The 17018-nt window shown below is 42.2% G+C and overlaps 1 protein-coding gene across 1 annotated transcript in view; it reads right to left on the bottom strand.

Moving 5' to 3' along the window:
• IL1RL1 (interleukin 1 receptor like 1) overlaps nt 1-16797 on the bottom strand; it is a 37503-nt gene extending 20706 nt beyond the window's left edge. The window contains exons 1-3 of the mRNA XM_045885261.3: nt 16590-16797; nt 1364-1603; nt 350-546 (exon numbers count right to left, since the gene is read on the bottom strand). Of these exons, the coding sequence (XP_045741217.1) occupies nt 350-410 (61 nt within the window). The 5' untranslated portion in view covers nt 411-546; nt 1364-1603; nt 16590-16797. The remainder of the gene's footprint in view (nt 1-349; nt 547-1363; nt 1604-16589) is intronic.
• Nucleotides 16798-17018: the final 221 nt, after the last annotated feature.

Below are 17018 nucleotides of genomic sequence, written 5' to 3'. Positions count from 1 at the left end.
ATTAGTGATAAAGAATGACTGCAGAGCATAAATGAATTTTCCAGGAACAACCAGAAGCAAGCAGTTTAAAACAGGGCAAATGATGGGGTGCTTGGGTGGCTTAGTTGGTTACATTAAGCCTCTGCCTTTGGCTCAGGTCATGATCTCGGGGTCCTGGGATCGAGCCCTGTGTCGGGCTCCCTGCTCAGCTGAGAGTCTGCTTCTCCCTCTCCCTCTGCCATTCCCCACAGCTCGTGCTGCCTCTCTCTCTCAAATAAAAAATAAAATCTTAAAAAAAAAAAAAAGTCAAGTGGTTTTGGAATTACTTAATTTAAAAATTTTACAATTTTAGTTGAAAAGCAGTACTTACTAAACTTAGCTGCTGTGGAATGTACGAGAATTGTTAAAAGTGCCAAGACCCAAAGTCTCATTGTCAGCTTATCAATCCAGAGCAAGTGTTGGTAATTGATTGTTGAGATTATTCAAGGTGAATCCGTGACATATGATGGTGAAGGTCTCCCCTAGGAGGTTGATGGTTTACAGCAGGATAGAGTTTCAATGTCTTTACTGAAACATAAATCATACAAAATCACAAGCAAAATATTTATTGTCATGATTTTTACTTATTCAATACCCCCCCAGGAGAACTAATCAATCAACAGGTATTTATTAGGTATAAATATGTATAACAGCAGGGTTTCAGACATGAAACATTGCATTTATTCCTACTGAAACTTTGGGCCATGTAGGGCTTACAATAGTCACCCTATTTCATAGTATCATGAGAATGTACTGGAAGAAGCTGAATTAGGAGGAAAGAAAACTAGTTTCTATTTTTGAAACAAATTAAAGCTATAAAATTCAACAGACCCTGGAAAATACAATGTTATAAATGCCAAGGTAAAACCACAGATAGCCACACAGGCTGGGGGCTGCCTGCATGCCTGTGTGACCCACATGCAGGCGTACACGCACATAGTCATCACAGAACAACTCAAAATATAGGAAAGTGACGGGTCGAGTGTTAATCATTAAGTAATTGTCCTAGACACAATGCCAAACCCTCAAAAATGTGTCCCTGCTTCCACTTGTCCCCAAGGTTCACCAGAGTTTTTCTGAGAATAGTCGGAGGTCTGTGAAAAATATTACGTGTTTTTCTTTTTCCTTTCACCAAGAGAATCATTTAACTAGATGTTTTTTTCTTAAAAAGTCAGGGAAGGGATTGAGCTAATACAGAAACTAGCAAATAGAACAATAGACACAACAACCCTAAACAGACTTTTAAGAAAGCACATTTCCTCTAAACATCAATTACTGGTACTTTTCTTATTATGTGTATGGAAAAGTTTTTATTATAAACTTTAGATAAGTAATTGATGCTTACCCAAACTGAAGGATGGAAGGGAATGAACTCCAAGTCCATGGCTGAGCTAAGAATAGTTTCCAACTCTTGTGATTTCTGCCCCTGAAGTCTCCTCAGGTGCACGCACTCTCTCCTTTTGAAGGGGAGACACTCAAAGGCATCCTGCAATTCATCACTCCACCCACACTGAAACTTGATTTTTAGTCATAATCCATGACTTGTTCAAAAATACTGGTGCATCATGTCCCGAGAATTCTTGAGCTTGGTACATAAATATTTAAACATAAGGACAACACTGAGTAATCCCTCTAGATGAAGCAATCAAACCATCTCCCCTTATTTTAGCATCAGTTTCTTTAGCTAAATAATGCTTGCTGTTTATTGTCCTTATATTATTACTCATTGGGTTCTCAGTGATCTTGAAGTCCTGGGGCCTTGAGTCTGCCTTTCCAGATATCCCTCAACATTTCATTTGGCAAACACTAGCTAAACAAGCTCATCCAGCTTTGGCAGCTTTGGTGCAAAGAGTTCCAAAAACGAATGAGGGGACAAGCAATGAGAAGTAAGCCAGACTTTACAGAGGTTTGTAAAGGCTCTGCTTATGGTCCAGAATGTGACACAGTCTCGTCCAAAACCAAGTTCCCCCAGCATGTCAGCTCCTCCAATATAAGTCCCTGTAAGGACTCAGATCAGTTTGGATGGAAAAGGGCAGTTTTTCTAAGGAGTTCAGGAGCATAGAGGGAAACTATGAGTAAGAAGGCTACCTCAAGGGGGCTGTTAGGAAGACCATAGCCTTCAACTCTCAGACCCCATGTAAAACGAATGTTAATTGCAAAATTAGATTTTAGCTATGCATAGCTGGAAGGACTCTATCACGAGTAAATTCAATTCACTTTTAAAACTTACCACATCTCCGAAGGATTCAGGGACTAATTGCAGACCCGCGCAATAATGTAATAATAGTGAAGCTTTATCTAGAACTCACTCCATGCCAAGATCCAGTCCTAGGTGACTTACATGTATTAACTCCTTCACTGTCACAATACCCACGGAGGCAAGCACTATTGTCATAAAGCCCGTTTTACAGATAAGGACACTGAGGCCCAGAAAGGTTAAGCAACTTGGCCGAGTTACATACTGCTAAGAGATAGAACCCAAGCAGTCTGGCTCCAAAGACTAGATGCCTAATCATGAGGTCACACTGCCACTGGGTGAGCAAGGTGAAGTGCTCTTGAGCAGGCATGCCCATCTGCTTGGGGATTCAGTCTTAGTTTGGGCATCAGTCATGTGCTCTGAGAGGAAGAAATACAAAGTCCTGTCACGGCTAGGAGATTTACCATGACATGTTTGGTGTCAATCTGAGGAACTGGGTCTGCTTATCTCTATTCTTGATTTAGTTGTCCAAACTCTTATTATCAAGATCATATGAGTTTCACGATGAGACCACAGAATCAGGAGCAGGTGAACTGGGAACAGTGTCTATGGCATGGTTAAACTCTGGATAGCATTTGTTAAATAAAATAATATGAACTTGAACATTCTTATACTTGAATATGAACTTTTATTTTGCACACTAAAATATCTTTCAAAAAGCTTGATTAAATATAGGCATTTCTTCATGAGACTAGGCCACATTTCCATGAGTTTCCTAGTTTCAGATAAGATTTCTTAGTTAAAAATCAGGCTTCAGTTAGAATGTTAACATGATCCTGAAACCTGGCAGAAACGTTTCGTAAAATCTAACGATTATGGTAAGATAATCCAGTAATCCATTCAACGATTTAGTCCTTTCACTCAAAGTACTGAAGTACTTATCAATACCACTCAACTTTTACAAATTAAAATAAAACCCATGAGCTTTTTTTTTTTCCTTGAAAATCAACTAAAAAAGAGAAAAAAATAGAGAGTCAAACTTTCTTTCTTATAATTCTGGGCTGGGTCATTAAACAAAATAAGCTAGTCTAATTTCCCGAAAGTCTCTTTTCTATAAGCCACTTTGGCTTCTCACTACTATGACACCATCCAACAAAAACATATAATGGTTCATAATAACTTAGACAAAATGTGAAAGGCAAGGGTTTCTAACTAATAAATACAACAGAGATTTTGATTCCTGTCAAGTTAAGAAGAAAGCTTTCAGTGTCTGCTTGTTTCTCTAGCAGATACCCTCTTCTTAAGATTTCTCAGAACTACTCTTCATTTTAAAAATTAATCTCACTTAGGGGCACTTGGGTGGCTCAGTCATTAAGCGTCTGCCTTCAGCTCAGGTCATGATCCCAGGGTCCTGGGATCAAGTCCCACATCGGGCTCCCTGCTCGGTGGGAAGCCTGCTTCTCCCTCTCCCACTCCCCCTGCTTGTGTTCCCTCTCTCGCTATGTCTCTCTGTCAAATAAATAAATAAAATCTTAAAAGAAAAATAAAAAAAATTAATCTCACTTAATTTGGCCATAACTTCGATCTGACTTTTGAGTTTGGCCATAATTTTCTTCAGATTTTAGATTATAGTTTTGAAATCTGGCGTGTCCCTATTTATAATCTAACTCACTGACATTTCTGCCAAAAAATAAACAAAAACCAAAAGCCCTTATTTTCAGAGTAACAGCTAGCAACTTGCATTTGGACCGTGGCACTCAAATATTTCATAACTTACAAGATATCAGGCAAGACTTCACTTGTCTTGCCTGGTATCATAACTAAATCAAGATGTAAGTATCATATTCCAGAGCTGGCCGTGTATGGCCTGGTCTTACTGTAAGCCACGTTAAAAGCGAGGACATTTTTGTCATATTACACATACATGAATCCAGGTGGGTCAGGGTCTCACTCAGGAATTTTCACAAGAATAAGCAAAGGGGAAATCTTTTCCCCGTTTCATTAGAGAGCATTCTGGATGTCCCTTTCCTCCCATTTCTCCTGATGGGGTGTTTCTAGAGCCTGCAACAGATGGGGGGCAGATCGTGTGTGGTGGTAGGTGGTCTGGGGGGGAGGCCCTGGGGGGCAACACCATCCACTGTGTCACCTTGGGCAGAGTACTTTTGATTCTTCTTTGCCACACTTCAAACTCTAGGAGATCTCAACACTCCTTCCCTGCCTCACCCCTAAGAAAAGGAACTTCTCCCATAGTCTTCTTCAATCTCAGTGATGGCAACTCCATCCCTCCAGTTGCTCAAGCCAAAACTCGCCATGTGTGATTGCCTCTTCTTTTCCTCACACATCTGACCTGTAATCCATCAGGACATCCTATAGGTTTCACCTTCGAACACATTCTACCTGCAACCACTTCTCCCCACCTCCACTGCCACCTTCCTCTCCCTAGCCACCCTCACCTCTAGCCTCGATGGCAACAATAGCTTATGATAGTTATCCCTGCTTCCACCAGTCCCCCCCTTCAGACCGTTCCTAATAAAGAGGCTCCAGAAATTCTATTAAAACCTGTCAGATCATATAGGCCTCCAATGTCTTCCCACCGCACCCAGAAGAAGAGCCAACCCCCTTACAGCAGCTCTGAGGCTATCCATCACTCTCCTGACTCCTCTTTTCCAACCCTGAACACACGAGGGCAGTTTCTACTGTGCACTTGCTCTTCCTTCTGTCTGGACAGCTTCTTCCAGTTACCCACCAGGCTAATTCTCTCACCTCCTCGAAGTCAGTGTCCCTGTGGTACAGTCTCAGAAAGACTTACCCTGACTACTTAATTTTATTTTTTTCCCTCCCTCCTTTTCTTTTTCTCTTTCTTCTTCTCTTTCTTTTTCTTCCTTCCTTCCTTCCTTCCCTCCTTCTTTCTATCCTTTCTCTTACTTCTGAGTAACTTTTTTCTTATTGAGCTTAAATTCACGGAACAAAATCAGTTGAAAGTGACAATTCAGTAGCATTTAGTATACTCACAATGTTGTGAATCTACCACCTCTGTCTAGTTCCCAAACATTTTCATCACTCCAAATAAAATCCCATTCCCATTAGTAATTACTCCCCCTTCCTTTCATTCTCCAGCCCCTAGCAACCACCAGTCTGCTTTCTGCCTCTTTGGATCTGCCTCTTCTGAATATTCCATATAAATGGAATCATCCGATAAGTACCTTTTATGTCTGGCTCCTTTCATTTAGCAGAGTATATTCAAGGCTCATCTATGTTGAAGAATATATCAGTACTTCATTTCTTTTAGTGGTTGAATAATATTCCATCGTATGAATATACCACAATTTCTTTATCCATCCATTCAATCACGGACATTTGGGTTGCTTCTACCTTCAACTATTGTGAATAGTGCAGTCATGGACATTGATGTCAAAACATTCATTTGAGTATCTGATCGATCGACTTTAAATGGCAGCTTCTCTTCCCCCATTCCCTATTTTCTTACCCAGCTCTGGCCTTTTAACGGGGCACCCACCAGCCTTTAATTTTCTATTTATGAATTTGTGTTTCTTGTTTGTATTCTTTTTCCACCATTAGATTATGAGCTCTAGAAGGAGAGGTAATTTTTGTGAGTTGTGTCCATGGATACAGCTCACATGCCTGGCAGAGTGCCCAGCACAAAGTAGATGCTTGGAAATGTTCGTTGAATGAGCTGGTACAACCGACTAGGGGTTGAAATGTTTGGTCTGGAAAGGAAAGGTCTGTATACAAATCTGAGCAGGAACAATGTACTTTGGGCTGTGCTTTTCCATCTCTTCCTTGAAACTCTGGCTTTTCCCTTCTATCTTATGGTAAGGTAAGGCCTAAGTCACTCTTGGAACATCCCATGGAAACTCCTGAGGCCAAGAAGAGAGTGTTGTGCAAGCCAGAAGGATCTCTGGGGACTGGGGACAGAGAGGAGGGAGAAACAGAGGCGCTGGCCAAATGAAAACCAGCCAGCAGTCTTGTGCAATGACTAAAGATCCGCTTAAGACTAACACTTTATGATGATTTTATAACCTGTAGCCCGCATCTGTCATTCTTCGTTTACTTCTTGTATATCTTCCTTTCTCTTGGGCTCAGTCTGGCCTTTATTTTCCCAACATTAGAATCAGCATCTATAATTTCTGTGAGAATTCTAAAATGTACCCGGAAGTTTACGTGCATAGAATAGCCAAAATACTGTTCAAAAATAAGAACAAAGTTGGAGAACTTCTATAACTTGACTTTAAGACTTAATATAAAGCTATAATAATGAAACAGTGTGGTGTTGGCATCAAGATGGACATATAGATCAAAGGATCAGAAGAAAAGAGTCCAGAAATAGACTCAAACATGCAGAAAATTGATTTTTGATAAAAGCAACAACATAAGTCTATGGGAAAGCATAGTTTTCAACAAGTGATGATGGAAAAACGGGCTATCTGTATGGATGAAAGACATATCTTTATCTCACATTATACACAGATCAAAATCAAAATCAAAATGGATCATATTTGTAAAAAATTGCATAGTGAAAATCTTCATAGTTTTCCTACTGGACAAGGACAAATATTTCTTAGACTAGATATGAAAATCAGTAATCATGAAAGAAAACTAAATTCAGTAATCATGAGAGAAAACTAAATTCATTGGTTTGAATAGGCCAAGCTGCAGGCAGGCAAAATACAATTTATACATCTGATGGAAAACCTGTATCTATTATTTATAAATGACTCACACAACCAATGTGAAGAAGACAAAGCAGGCTGATTTTAAAAAATGAGAAAAAAACTCAAACTGCGACTTCACAAAATACATGATGGCCAACAAACACATAAAAAAGATGCTCAGAATTACTAGTCATTAGAGAAATGTAAATAGTTGAAACTACGATGAGATTCTATTTGATGACATCACAAAGACTGACAGTACCAAGTGTTGGCAAACGGCTGTGGTGCTACTAGAATTCCATCCATCCCTGGTGGGAGTGTAAAATGATAAACGACTTTGGAACACAGTTTGGAAGCTTCTGACAACGGCTCACCATGTGACCCAGAAATTCTTCTAAGGATTTACCCAAAGGAAATCAAAACTTACGCCCACAAAAAGACTCATACCCAAACGGTCACAGAATTTTGGTGACCAGCAACACATGAATGGACATGATGGCATGCTGCTGGTGATAAATAAAGGAAGAACACGATATGAATGGGTTTTAGAAACACTGGGCTGCGTGAAAAAAGCCAGGTGTAAAAGAGTACACACTGTATGATTCCATTTCTATAATGTTCTAAAACTGCAAAGGTAATGGGAGGGAGTTTGTGCGAGTCAATGAACTGTAAAGGAGAATAAGAGAAATTGATGGGATGATATCTGAATTTAAGATGATGGTTTCATACGGTATACATTTGTCACAGCTTACTGAACTTTACACCTAAAATGTGTGCACTTGATTGCATGTACATCTTGGTGAGTCGAAAAACAAAACCAAAAGTTAAGGAACATCTACTCTGCAACTTCACAATTCCACTTTTAGTGTTTCCCCAAGAGAATTAAAAGCACATGTCCACAAAACACTTGTGAAAGAATGTTTATGAATGCCATATTCATGTATCAGAAACAGAAAACAGTTCAAACATCTATCAGCAGGAGAATGGATAAAGAAAAGGCATTAAAAAAAAGGAACTACTGATATAATACCATGATGAATCTTTTTTTTTTAAAGATTTTATTTATTTATTTGAGAGAGAGAATGAGATAGAGAGAGAGCATGAGAGGGGGGAGGGTCAGAGGGAGAAGCAGACTCCCTGTTGAGCAGGGAGCCCGATGCGGGACTCGATCCTGGGACTCCAGGACCACAACCTGAGCCGAAGGCAGTCGCCTAACCAACTGAGCCACCCAGGCGCCACCATGATGAATCTTGAAAAGATCACATCCAGTAAGTTTGAGTTTGTTGCAAAATAAAAAATAATAAAGTGCTGCCCATCCCCCCAAATTATGCTTAAACACAGAAGAATATATATTATGTATTACACTTCTATGAAGCTCAATGGCAAGCTAATTATCTCTTGCTGGGAATCAGAAAGCATGTGTTTGAAATTGTGGGAATTTGGTGGGAAAAGGGTGGGTAGGAACTTTCTGGGAAGAAGAAATGTTTTCTATGGTGTTTGGGATGGTAATTACATGACTGAATATAATCATTAAATCACATTCAGCATTTAAGATCTCTGGTTTCAATTGAGTTAGTTATTTCCCAATAAAACAGTAAAATAAAATAACGTCTTATTTTCCCACATATGTAATAGGAAAAGCACTGTATTGAAGTCAAGAGACCCAGCTTCATTTCTGGGATGAAATCTCCACTGGAGGTCTTGACAGTGTTTTATCATCAAACTTCCCCGAATAAATATTCCCGTAGAGAAAACTGTTAATTTTTTGTGGGAGGGAGGAGAATGATTCCAGAAACAAGTTGTCTAGAACAAACTCTGTGGTCTGCCCTTTTCCCAAAAAAAAAAAAAAAAAAAAAAGACTTTTAGGTAAATTTCTTCCCTGAATTTATTTCAATTTTTTATCTAAGATTATGAGCAACCAGCTTGGCTTATTGGTGGTTTCTTGGGTGAGAGCAAAGGTAATGCTTGAAATATCTGACAGAGACAACATCACATTGGCACTGACCAGTGACAAGGACACCGGCCACTGCAAAGGAGCTGGGCTTAACCCTGTGGTTTCTGGATCAGGGGGAGGTCCCAGGGGAGTACAGTGGAGGGTATTGTGGTTGTGGGGAGGAGTGCTGAGGGGTGCTACGGACTCATCAGTAAGGAAGTATTTCAGTGTTTTAATAATTAGCATGGACCTGCATACCAATTCTGCATCAATAGGGCTTGGAAGTGCAAAATGTTGAAACCAGACCCCCGTGAGGGCCTCTCTTAGATGTCTATCACTGTTTCGGATCCTGGGGGTACAGCAGTGCACCAAGCGAAACAGTGACAGGAGAAAATACCGGCCCACGTGGAATTTACCTCCTGGCAGAGAAGAAAGACCATAAACAATATAGAGAAGTAAAAAATATTTATAGCCGATTTTAGATGGTATTACAAACCAAAAAAGAAAACAGAGGAGGAGGGGAAAGAGAGGTGGAGAAATGGAACTTTAAGTAGGGGGGCCTGGGAAGGCCAACCAGGAAGGGGACATTGGATACACTGCTGAAGCAGAGCCTGGGCAGAAGGGGCAGGCTGTGTGGATGCGCTGGAGCGGAGGGGGCCTGGTGGGTCAGAGGAGAAGCAGGGAGCCACGTGGTCGAGTGGAGTAAGAAATGGCAGAAAAGTAAGAGCAGGTTGGAGGTCTGACGATCCACGCCTGCAAAGTTCCATGAGTCATTTTGAGCCCTTGGATTTATACTCGGTGAGAAGGAAACTGTTGGAGGATTTCAAGCCAAGGAATGGCATGGGAGCTGAAAATGCCCTTAAGGAGGACTAGGGATGAAGGAGAAGAACAAATCAGAAGGCTCTGTCGTCCTCCAGGCGAGAGGGAGATGGCAGTGTAGGTGGTGAGAGAAGGCTAGAGTTTGGATATACATTGACGTACTGCTGACAGGATTTTTTGATGGATAGGATCTGGGACGTGAGAGAAAGAGAGTGGCCAAAGGCGACTCCAAGGTTTGACCTGAGCAACTGGACAAAGGGGTTACTAGTCACTGAGATGGGGAGACTGCAGGTGGAACAGATTTTGGAATAAGATTGGCTCGGTGGGAGACATATTCAGTTTGACATATCTATTAGACATACTGCTGAAGATGGCACGTTAACAGGGGGGCTTGCTCCTGACGTTCAGGAAACACATTCAGGCTAAGGAAACAAATTTGGGAGATATCAGTGTATAGATGAAATTAAGCCCAGGAGACTAAATGAGATCTCCAAGAGTGAAAGGAGACAGGCCAGGAGGGCACAAAGGAGCAACTTCTTATTTTCACTATAAAACTTCCCTGCAGAGAAGTATTCACTTTTCCCTAAAAGATAAATTTGGATCTCTCTGTGTAAAATACTGGAGGAGTGTTGAGAATTCAGCATTAGTTAAAATAAGTTGTTAACTTAGCATCCTCTCTCTCTCTTTCTTTTTCTTGTTTGGATAGTTTGCTTGATTGTTTTGTAAATAACTTGATGGAATCTGAATCCACTTGGGGAACACTGCATTATTTCTTTCTTTAAATTTCAATTTGTTAATAAATCGATAAGATCATAATGGCACTATGCTATTGTCATTGTCACTGATTACCCCCATGTCCTTGCTAAAGCCAGGGTCAGTCCTCCGCCTTCACCTTCCCTTGAAGGTGTCTCGGTCACAGGTGAATGACTTCTCCTGCATCTTCCTGCAGGACCCCCACTGGCTGCTCCTTCATGCCTCCCCTCTCCCCTTACTTCATGGTTTAGCCCTTGGAGCTCTTTTCTTCTCTATCTTCACTCATCCCTCATGTGATGTCATCCAGTTTCTGTTGGTTCCCAACCTCCTCGGGAGCTTCCCGGGCGTCATCTGAAACTGGCCCCCATACGTGGGGTGGGGGGAGGGGCGCAGAGAGAGGCTGAAGAAAGAGGCAGGCCATCCCGGATAGGTAGGTGGCAGTCTTAATGAGCAAGGGAACTTACTTGAGAGGTAACAGCAAGACGAATAGACCTCTGCACCTGCCCGCCAAATCTTAGAAGTTTGTATAGAGGACTTAACTGGGTTCAGGAATGTATACCCTCCAGACGGTCTCAGCACCACACTGCTTTCTCAAGTGTATGCCCTGGGAACAGCCTCTGGGAGTGGAGAAAGCAAGCAGGACCCACATTCCAAGGATAGGGGAGGAGGGGAGGAGTCTCTGACTCCCAGCTTGAGGGGCAACCACCTGTCACATCCCCTCGGTGACCTCCCCCAGCAGTTTCCTGGTTTTAAACATCACCTACTCACTGATTACACACTGGTAAACCTGCTGTGCAGACTTTTCCCCTGAACTTCAGGCTCAAGTATTCACCTGCAGACTTGACATCTCCACCATGTCCTAGGTCTCTCAAAATCAACCTGTCAAGACTGAATTCCTGCTGTTCCCCCAAAACCTGCTCTTCCAATAGCCCTTTAACATCCTGGTTGATGGTAACTCCATCTTTACGGCTGCGTAGATAAGAATCCCTGGAGGTGTCCTTATGCTTATTTTTCTCCAACACATTCCCTCTAATCCATCAACAAGTCCCGCTGAATCTACTTTGCAGGTATATTCAGGGCCCAAGCGCGTGCCCCCTTGTCATGGCCCTCACTGGTGGTCCAGGCCACCTCTGTCTCTTACCTGGATGATGGCAGTTGCCTCCAAACCAGTCTCTTTGGTCCTTCCCTTGCGTCTTATAATCTGTTTGGAGCAGAAACCATCATGATCCTGTCGATCACTCCTCTTCTCAAGCCTTCCCTTTTATCCAGTGAAAGTCAAATTCTTTGTAATGGACTAGAAGGCCCTTCCGTGGTCTGCCACCCTTCACACCTCTCTGATTCAGGTTCTTCCGTGCTCCCTACCCTCATTCCACTCCATGCACACCTTTCTCCTCCCTCTTCCTTGAACACCGCACACCTGCCACCACCTCTGAGCATTTGTACTAGCTGGCTCCTCTGAGATTCCCCTCCACCGGGTATCTGTCCAACTCATTCCCTCACTTTCTCCTTAATGAAGTCTACCTCCTCCTCAACTAATCCTACACTCCCAGTCCCCCTATTCTGCTCTATTTTTTCCATGACTTTTATAACCTCCTAACACACAAAATCCTTGACTTATGCATCACATATATATTTTTTTCTGTTTTATTCCCTTATGTATCCCATTATAGGTCCTCAATAAATAGCTTTTGAATGAACAAATGAACAAACATTGTTAGGTAAGCATGAAGATTAATTTACTCTCCAAATAGATTGTTACTGAATTGAATCCCATGTTTAAGGATGTTTTCATTATAAAGGTGGAAGGAGAAATAGGAGGTGGGTGAAGTAGCTCTGCATTTGGGTCAGAGGCCAGGGGCACAAACCATCACTAACAGATTGAAGAAAGGGGGAATTAAAGTGGGAACACACATATACTAAAGGACAGAGAAAGAAGAAGAGCCAAAAGTAGTCAGGTTTGAATTCAACCTCTGATTTGTTCAAAATACTCCTTAATGACAGAGGAGGCAAAGTCATTCTAAGATCATTTGCTTGGTCACCATGATTTGTTTTAAAATGTCTTCATTATATAAAGCTTAATGTTGATCACTTTTTGAAAACCTTAATTTTTTTGTTTTATCTTTTGAAAAGTAATTTCCCTGATGTCTTTTAAAAGTTGGTATTTATGTCAGCAGTGATCTAACGGAGACTTGTGGGGTGTGACATGCTTAAATTTCCCAGAAACACTGCCCCCCCCAAAAAATAAATCAAAATGAAGATAAAGCACTTTGAAACATTCCAGGCCAGAATCTATCAGAGTCCTGCACAAGGAGAGAAAAAAGATGAGGGAATTCACAACTGAACGCTTTGTCTTTACTTCTCTGCTTATCATTCCTACAGAGTAGTGAAACCCAAGGAAACTTGTCCCCCCTGAATGCAGGAGTCAAGAGACTGATTTTTTTGGCATTTAAGGTTACTGCTCAGCTGGTGAATTAAAGCCTTCATATACCAGTGTACAGTAAGCCAAGCTTCCAGCAGATAGTGGCTGATGTTTTCTGGCCAACTAAGGACTTGGGGTGAAAAGGACTTTAGAAAGTGCTGTTTGGTCCTGGGAGTGGGCCAAGAGTGTGAGGAGCAGGAAGAGGGACCAACAACCTGAGATCCATTCACGTCATCCCATTCCCTTTCCTCAGGGATAGACCTGTGTCCTGGGGTCCTCAGTTGGGCAAGTGGGGCCAAGAGTGTGGAGACTCCAGTGCACCATGGCTCATCCCCAGTCCCTTCAGCACCTTGACCACAAGGCTTCTGAGAGGAACATGGAGGGAAGTCTTGATTGCCAGCTTACAGCGGCCTCAAATGGGCACCTAACATCCACACTTCAGTCACGTTGAAGGAAGTTGTCATAAATGGTCTTGGATAGGGTCTGTGGTTGTTGAAATTCAATGTTAACCATCCACCCAGGGAATAAGTTATAAGGTCTTGTTTAATTCTCAGTTACACTGTAGTGGACACCATCTTTATTCTGTTTTTCCATTGGGGCACTGTCCCCTTTCACCGGGAGCTCAGCCACACATGGCTCCAGAGCCAATCCCACAGACTCAACCCAACCCTTTTTGTGCTCATATTCAATCTTGCCACAGTGAGCCCAAGCTCTCACCAGCATTGGCATGGCATAGGAGTTGAATGCACGGGATTTGAATCAGCCAGAGCTGGGGTTCACCCCTACTTCACAGAATTATCATAAGGACAACAGGATATGGTAGATGAAGAGCACATGGCTCAGGTGCTGGCCCAGAGCCAACCCTCAATATATAATTATTGTTGCTGCTTCTGCTGTGTTATTACAAGTGAACTAAAGACAATTGCGTCCCACACAGGCTGGAGCCTCCCCAACCATGACCCAGCTCCCCTTCATCACCCCACATCTCCAGTCTCTCCTGAGTCTGCACCCAGTTTTCAGTAAAACTCCTAAAAAGAAAATATAGGGGAAAAGCTTCATGACATTGGTCTTGGCAATGATTTCATGGATAAGACACCAAAAGCATAGTAAAATAGACAAAAATCAAGAGAAAAATAGAGGATCTACATTGAACTAAAAACGTCTCCATAGCAAAGGAAATGATCAACAGAAATGGCAATCTACAGGATAGAGGAAAACATTTGCACACTCTATGTCTCATAAGGAATTGATTTCTACAATATATAAGGAGCTCTTACAATTCAATAGCAAAGAAAGAACAACCCAATTAAAGCATAGGCTAATGGCTTGAATAGACATTTATCCCCAAAAGACACACAGATGGCTAACAGGTACATGAAAAGATGCTCAACATCGCTAACCATCCAGGAAGCGTAAACCCAAACCACAATGAGATAGCACCTCGCACCTGCCAGGGTGGCTATTATCAAAGAAGCAAAAGATAAGCGTTGTTATGCACATGGAGAAATTGGAACCCTTGTACACTGCTGGGGGGAATGCAAAATGCGACAGTTGTTAAGGATAGCATGAAGGTTCCTGAACAAGTTAAAGACAGAAAATAGAACAAGTGATCCAGCAATCCCACTTCTGGGTATTTATCAGAATCTCAAAGAGATATTAGCCCTCCCATGTTCATTGCAGCACTCTTCACAATAGCCAGGGTGTGGAAACAATATAAGACCATGGGGAGGTAAATGGGTAAAGAAAGTGGAGTATATACATACCATGGAATAATATTCAGCCCGAACCTTGAGGACATTATGCTAAGTGAAATAAACCAGTCGTAGAAGAACAAATATTACGTGATTCCACTGATGTAAAGTCAAATACATAGAATCAAAGAGTGAATGGTGGCTTCCTGGAGCTTAGGGGAGGGGAAAAGGTGGGGGTTGGTAACCAACAAGCATAAGGTTTCAGTTGAGCAAGATGAATAATTTCTAGAGATCTGCTCTACAGTCCTGTGCTTTTAGTTAACATTTAGTTAACAATGTCGGCACACTTACAAATTTGTTAGAACGGTAGGTCTCATATTAAGAATTTTTACAATTAAATTTAAAAACAAATTTAAAGGCCCCTGTTTAGAATTCAAATAACCTGGCTGGCCCTTTTCCCTTTTTCTTTCTGGAAACTGGACTTGGTTGCTGTCAGAGTTTTGTTCCAGACCAGAGGGACCTTTCCCTTCACCTTGAATGAGGACCCTATGTCATGCACGTGCACACACGTGCACTACACTCACACCATTTCAGCCTCACCCCTGCTGGGAGACTCCCACCTTGTGCCTACCCACAGCAGTGCGTTTGCTCTTGGATCCCAATGTCGCCCAAAACTTTGCAGACTCTCTCCTTTGAAGTTGTCCATCTCTGCATTCACAGAAAACTGGGAAGTCTGCAGGGGCGAGCAGAGAAAGAAAGACCCTCCCAATCACAGGGTGAGTATTTAGAAGGACGCAGATGAAGAGCTCCCTTCCTGGAGAAGCAGATATCTGAAAACCAGACACCCAGACCCGCTTGAGCTATTGGCCCATGTCTCCAAGAGTAGACGTGTCAGGTAGGAAAATACTTTGGGACCAATCGCCTCATCTAAACAACCAGTTTGAGAGCAGAGAGAACCTGATGACTTGATGGGGATTCTTAAAGTCCAAATCAGCATCCCAACAGCCGGTCTGCAGGGCACAGACATAAGAGTTCCCAGAGTCGGAAAGGAAAAACATAATGACAACGATGAGGACGGACATTACTCAGCATTTACTGTCAGCGAGGTACTGAACTAAGTACTCTGCATTCATTTCTTCTTTAGAAACCACCCTCGGAGTTTGGCATTAGTGCTAATATGCTGGTTTTGTGGGTAAGGAATACAAAAATGAAAGCAGTTAGATGAATTGCCTAGAGTCGTGCATCACATAAGTGCAAGAGCAGGGATTAGATGCAATTCTGCACAACCCCAGGGCTTTCTGACTCAAATTCTCTACATAGAATAGCATAAATGGGATAGCAATGTTCAGACTGATATTCGGGGGACAATGACACGGTGACATTTTGGCCTCAGGAGCTGGTAAGAGAACCATTGCAGCCATGGAGAAGCACACCTCCCATGTCTCTGCTCCTGGAGGAAATTATTAGGAAACGGTGATGCTCAGTGGGTAAGGCTTTGGGGCCAGCTCTGCCATATTTTGATTGACACCCTTGGTTGGGCAGCCTTCAGTGAGAAAGAGAATGGAGCCATCAAGAAGAGCCTCAGAGCAGGCACCAATGACAAATGTGAACTGAAATCAATTATTCACCCCAGTCCTCCTCCTTATACCCTCCACTTGTATTCCATCCTGTATTTCCTTCTCCCTGATGGCTGACTTCCCCTCCCACACTACGTGCCTCTCCCTCACCCCTACTGTCCTGAAGCTCCTTACTTCCTGAGTTCTATTCCCCAACACATCAGGATTTTCAGGGACTCCAGAAAGAATAGCTGGAATAGGCACACTCTGTGTGTCCACAGCAAGGCCCCCTTGCTTTCCCACCCTCTCCCAGAACTTTCCAACATATGAGGCCAAAGTTCCATATTATACAAACAAGACTACCAAAGACTCCATCAATCTCTAACTGGATTTTCCCATCAGTAATACTATTTTTCCATAAACAACAAAAAAAGATGGCTAGCAATTATTCTTTTTAACCTAATTTTCTGCCTTAAAATGTCATTCCCTTTGAGATAAAAGTGTTTAAAAAATAACCCAAGGGCACTTACCATCAGCGAGTCATACTTGAGCTCTTTCTTCCCCCACTTTCTACCAACAGAGTTGAACTCTGAACACCGATTTGTTTAATAGGTCTCTGCTAGATACAATAGCCACTTTTTCTTTAAAAAGCCTCCAATTTTCTTTATCAGCGAAGACACAAAACCAGGTTCCCGATAAGCTAAATTCATGAACGGTGCTGTTAACAGACGCCGACTAGTTTTCACCACATTGTCTATTTCAAAGATCTCTGATCATGCTCCCCTCCTAATGTTCACATCATCTCCCTAGATGGTTACATTTCACCTTAAGTAGATTCTTCTTCCCTTGTGGGTGACTTTCTCAGCAAAACCTCCCCGACTCCATGTAGGTGGCAGGTCATTCAGTGCCCTGAGGGTGAGTTGGCAGCTGTAACTTCCTGGAAGCTGCAGCTCCTAAAC

This window comes from Mirounga angustirostris, unplaced genomic scaffold (assembly GCF_029215605.1).
Source record: "Mirounga angustirostris isolate CCGP_5_RB_7025 unplaced genomic scaffold, mMirAng1.0.hap1 SCAF_10, whole genome shotgun sequence".
Taxonomy (NCBI): domain Eukaryota; kingdom Metazoa; phylum Chordata; class Mammalia; order Carnivora; family Phocidae; genus Mirounga; species Mirounga angustirostris.
The sequence above is the reverse complement of the archived record's forward strand: the minus strand, read 5'-3'. Positions and strand labels throughout refer to the sequence as shown.